Source organism: Myotis davidii, unplaced genomic scaffold, assembly GCF_000327345.1.
Source record: "Myotis davidii unplaced genomic scaffold, ASM32734v1 scaffold1320, whole genome shotgun sequence".
NCBI lineage: Eukaryota > Metazoa > Chordata > Mammalia > Chiroptera > Vespertilionidae > Myotis > Myotis davidii.
In genome coordinates, this window is record NW_006291820.1 from 118,960 (window position 1) to 123,902 (window position 4,943).

At 60.0% G+C, this 4,943-nt stretch overlaps 1 protein-coding gene across 1 annotated transcript in view; it reads left to right on the forward strand.

The window, feature by feature from the left end:
* Positions 1 to 4,943, forward strand: part of FAM20C (family with sequence similarity 20 member C) — a gene marked incomplete at its 5' end in the record, with an annotated part of 47,823 nt that overhangs the window by 41,689 nt on the left and 1,191 nt on the right. The window contains 6 exons of the mRNA XM_006765253.2: positions 546 to 661; positions 2,310 to 2,490; positions 3,117 to 3,226; positions 3,441 to 3,522; positions 4,424 to 4,483; positions 4,729 to 4,943. Of these exons, the coding sequence (XP_006765316.2) occupies positions 546 to 661; positions 2,310 to 2,490; positions 3,117 to 3,226; positions 3,441 to 3,522; positions 4,424 to 4,483; positions 4,729 to 4,943 (764 nt within the window). The remainder of the gene's footprint in view (positions 1 to 545; positions 662 to 2,309; positions 2,491 to 3,116; positions 3,227 to 3,440; positions 3,523 to 4,423; positions 4,484 to 4,728) is intronic.

Genomic DNA, 4,943 nt, shown 5'->3' on the forward strand with positions numbered 1-4,943 from the left:
TGGCGGCAGGCTGCGGGGGGGGGTGGGGGTGCACTGGGAAAAGGAAAGAGGAAGGGGCACCGAGAGCATGGATTTTGCGCAGGGAATTGCAGGTGTAAATTTCTCTGGGAGGTGAGGATGGGAGCGAGGGTGGGACGAGGGACGCAAGTCTCACAAACCATCCCCCACTGTGGGCACCTGTCTTGGGGGCAGTCTCCTCAGCAGAATGGGTTCCTCTTTGGGCTCCACATGGCCCCTGGCTGCTGGGGAGGTGGACAGGTGGCCAATGTATGACCATGTGGGATGGACAGAGCACCCCCGGGGACAATCCATGGGCCTGCCTTTGGGGTCAGCCCCAGGGTCCAGAGGATGGCTCCCCACCCCACGGTACTCTGGAGCCCCAGCGTGTGTGTGTGCCCTGGGCCCACAGTGTGACATTACCCAGGCTGGTTACAATGCAGAGTCCCCTACGGACCAGACGGAGCCCCAGGGCCCATAGGCAGAGGCAGCCACCTGGGGCAGCCACAGGGGTGCAGATAACACCCCCTCCCATGCCCTCCCTCCAGGATCCTGGACTTCCGCCGCGTCCCCCCCGTGGCCGGCAGGATGGTCAACATGACCAGGGAGATCCGGGACGTCACGCGGGACAAGAAGCTGTGGAGGACCTTCTTCATCTCCCCAGGTAGGCGGCGCCCGGAGAGCCCTGCTGGCTGCCCGTAACGGGGCCCAGTGACCTGTGTGTCGAGGTCTGGTCTCCAGCGTGCAGTTCCCTCAGCCCCCCTGTGCCCTCCACGTGCTTTCCTGCTCCGTCTGTCCCCTGGGCGGGCATAGAGGGGACATCTACCACCTGCTTTTTCAAAGGCAAAAGAAGTTTGTTTTGGAAAACCCCAGGCTCCCGGAATCTCCTCCTGGTAGTGCAGCCGGGGTCCAGGCCGGGCCACACCTGGGACCACCTGTCCCTGCTGCCCAGGCTGTGTGGCTGCTCCTGGCCACTTCTTCGTGCAATTTTTCTTACAATATTTCTAGTGACATATTTCAGTTTCAAAATTTAAGGCAGTAACACCAGTTCCCATGTGGCGCCCCCTAGTTCAGCCATCGGCATCGTCCTTCCCCGGCAGCCGAGGTCTCTGTTCCGTCAGCCTCTCACCTCAGATGCCGAGAGATTGTGTCAGCGTCCGCAGAGCAGGGTCAGAGGGGCCGAGAACATGCTGTGGGTGTCGGGGTTCAGGGTGCTCGGGCTCTGGCTCCCATGTTTCGACACACCCCAGGCCCCTGAGTGGTTCTCCACAAAGTGATTAGTCAGGAGCTCGGGGCCCTGTGAGTCAACACACAGGCCAGTGGACACGGTCGGAGATGTGATGCCGAGAGCTGTGGCAACGAGTGGGTCTGGGCACCCAAGTGCAGTTTCTAAATTACTCGGTCTATTGAGACACTAGAGGCCCGGTGCACGGATCCATGCACTGGCCAGCCTTCGTCCTCTTGCAGTCCGGGACCCCTCAGGGGATGTCGGACTGCCAGTTTCGGCCCAGTCCCCGCATGCCAGACTGAGGGACCCCACCGAATCCGTGCACTAGGCCTCTAGTATGCATATAGATCTTTGGTTAATCTCTTCCCGTCCTCCCCCTCCCCCTCCCCTCTGAGATTCATCAGTCTGTTCCATGTTTCCATGCCTGTCCATTGAGCGTCTGCCCCCTGGGGTTGTCAGTGCGTGTCATAGCTACCAGTCAAATGGTTGCTTAGGCTTTTATATAGAGAGATGATTTACATGTCGTAAACTTCACCATTTTGAAGTGCACTAGAGGTTTTTAAAACATTCACCGTGTTGTACACCATCCCCACAATCCAATTCTAGAACATTTGCCTCCCTCAGAAGGAAGCCCTGCCTGTTAGCAGTCACCCCAGTTGTCCCCTCCCCCCAGTCCCAGGCTCCATCAGTATTTCTGTCTGGATCTGCCTGTCCTGGTCATTTCACATAATAAGAGTCACACAATGTGCGGCCCCTTTGGGTCTGACTTTACTTGCTGAGCACCGTGTTCTCAAGTTCATTCATGTGTAGTGAGTGTGTGAGCCTCGCTCCTTAGAAGGTCACCTGGTGCACTGACTAGGATGTCCATAGACTCCAGTCCCTTAGTGGTGAGGGTGCATGGAAGGAACCTGGGTTCGGATCCTAACTCACACCCACAGCTGTGTGGCCTCGGGCAGGTGTGCTGCCCTCTCTGGGCCTCCTTTTTCTGTAACCTGGGGTTGGAGGGTTTGCTGAGATGCATGTGAGAGTCCAGGGGAGGCCCCGGCTCCGAGGACCCACTAACCAGCCAGCCCTCTGCCGACAGCCAACAACGTGTGCTTCTACGGGGAGTGCTCCTACTACTGCTCCACGGAGCACGCCCTGTGCGGGAAGCCGGACCAGATTGAGGGCTCGCTGGCAGCCTTCCTGCCGGACCTGTCCCTGGCCAAGAGGAAGACGTGGCGGAACCCGTGGCGACGCTCGTACCACAAGCGCAAGAAGGCAGAGTGAGTGTGGGCTAAGCACGGCCGCGGCAGCCCCGGGCCAGGCCCCGACTTTCCTGGGGTCAGGGAGGGCTGGCTTCTATCCATTGGCAGCAAGAAGACAAGCTCAGAGCGGCCCGGGACCCCGTCCATGGCCACATGGGTGTGAGGGCCCTGCCCCATGTGTGACGGCCACCGTGTGATTGACGGTCGGGAAGGGCGTCCTTACTCTGAGAATTAGATGTTGCCTCCAAGGGGGGGCTGCCTGTCCCCTTAGGCTCTGGAAACACAGCCCCTCTGTGCTCAGACATGGTGTCCGTCCCTCCTGCCCCTCTTGTCCCTCCTGCTGGAGAAGCATCCCCTGTTCTCTTAGCCACTGAGGCCTGGGAGTGAGTGCCTGGGCTATTTCTTCAGGGTGACCCTCCAGAAGCCTGGCATCCAGGGCGGAGGTAGCCTCCAGGTGTGGCCAATCTAGGGCGGCAGGTGTGGCTTCATCACCTCCCAGGCCCATATGCCTGTGAATGCACCCTCAGCTGCCATGGGTGCCTCAGTCGGAAGACACTTCGTGTTACAGTGACGCCGTTTCTCCAAGCCCAGCCCTTTGTGGGAGCCCCACTGCCCCACCGGACGCTCACACTGGCTCCCTGCAGGTGGGAAGTGGACCCCAACTACTGCAACGAGGTGAAGCAGACGCCCCCCTACGACCGCAGCCGCCGCATCCTGGACATCATGGACATGACCATTTTCGACTTCCTCATGGGTGCGTCCCGCGGGCTGTCCGTCCGGCCCTGCTGCGACGCGGCCCAGAGCTGCAGGCCAGGCCGCGGGGACGCTGCTGCGGCCACAGTTTGAAGAGGGCCCGAGTCCTGCTTTCACTCATGATGAGCGCTTGGGGTCGGGGTCGGGAGGGAAGGAAGCCGCCTCGAAGCCGCACGCCGGCGTCATCCGTGACCCCGGGTCGCGTGTCTCCGCAGGGAACATGGATCGCCATCACTACGAGACGTTTGAGAAGTTTGGGAACGACACCTTTATTATCCACCTGGACAACGGGAGAGGGTGAGCCTGGCCACTTCCCGCCTCCTGGAGCCCCGCCCAGATGGGAGGGACAAGGCCATCCCCAAGGTCTACTCTGTGATGCGGTCCCCGTGGGAAGGAGGGTGTATGACAGTGATGGCGAACCTTTTGAGCTCGGCGTGTCAGCATTTTGAAAAACCCTAACTTAACTCCTGTGCCGTGTCACATGTAGAAATGTTTTGATCTTTGCAACCATAGTAAAACAAAGACTTACATTTTTGATATTTATTTTATATATTTAAATGCCATTTAACAAAGAAAAATCAACCAAAAAAATGAGTTCACGTGTCACCTCTGACACGCATGTCATAGGTTCACCATCACTGGTGTATGACCTTATTTCACCTAATTCTCAATGGGCTGGGTTCTGCTCTATCCACATGTTGTCCTGGCAAAACTGAGGCCCAAAGAGATTGCTGGCCAAGAAGAGCAGGGCTGTGAGGAGCAGGCAGGGGTGTCTGCCCTGCAAGTAGGAATCTGGGGCAGCAGGCAGGGACATCGGCTCTCCCGGTCAGGGCCATGAGGGGCAGTGTCCCTGGTGCACGGGGAAGGGGGTGTGCATGGGGGGACCCCCATTTCAGATGGTTAGGGCTGCGTGTGCCTGATGCCTCAGAAGTCAGCTCTGGGTACCTGGAGGTTCACAGGTGGGGGTCACGCATTCCCAGCTGTAAGAGGCGCTGCTGTGTGGACCTGGCTGACCCCCACGCCGTCCACTCAGCCTGCCTAGGACCTTGCGGGCTCGCTGCCCAGAACACAGGCACCTGCTATCCCAGGCGCTGCATCAGCTCACCCCCGGCTCCTATCCCTGTGGCTGCCTGGGCCGCAGGCTCTGCCCACAGGGCTCCTGCGGCCACCCCTGGACAATCTGCTTTCCTTCCTGCAGGTTTGGAAAATATTCCCATGATGAGCTTTCCATTCTGGTGCCTTTACAACAGTGCTGCAGGTACCTGCCCTCGCCCTGCTCAGCCAGATGTGCTGAGCCCAGTGGGGGGCCTATGTCCTCTGTGAGCAGGCCGTCCCCCCTCCCCCAGCGTCTGCCTGGGATGATGGGTGCCTGCGGGGCCCATAGGACCACCCCTCCCTTGGTTGTGCCTCTGAGAGGCAGGGTGCTGAGGGCCGGGGAGTCACTTGCCCTTGGCTTGTCCCCACCTGAGGTCCGTCAGCGGCGCCTTCTCCCTCCCTCCCCAGGATCCGGAAGTCCACCTACCTGCGGCTGCAGCTGCTGGCCAAGGAGGAATACAAGCTGAGCCTGCTGATGGCTGAGTCGCTGCGGCAGGACCGGGTGGCGCCGGTGCTGTTCCAGCCGCACCTGCAAGCCCTGGACCGGCGGCTGCGCCTGGTGCTGCAGGCCGTGGGCGCCTGCGTGGGCAAGGAAGGGCTGGGCCATGTGGTGGAGGACGACC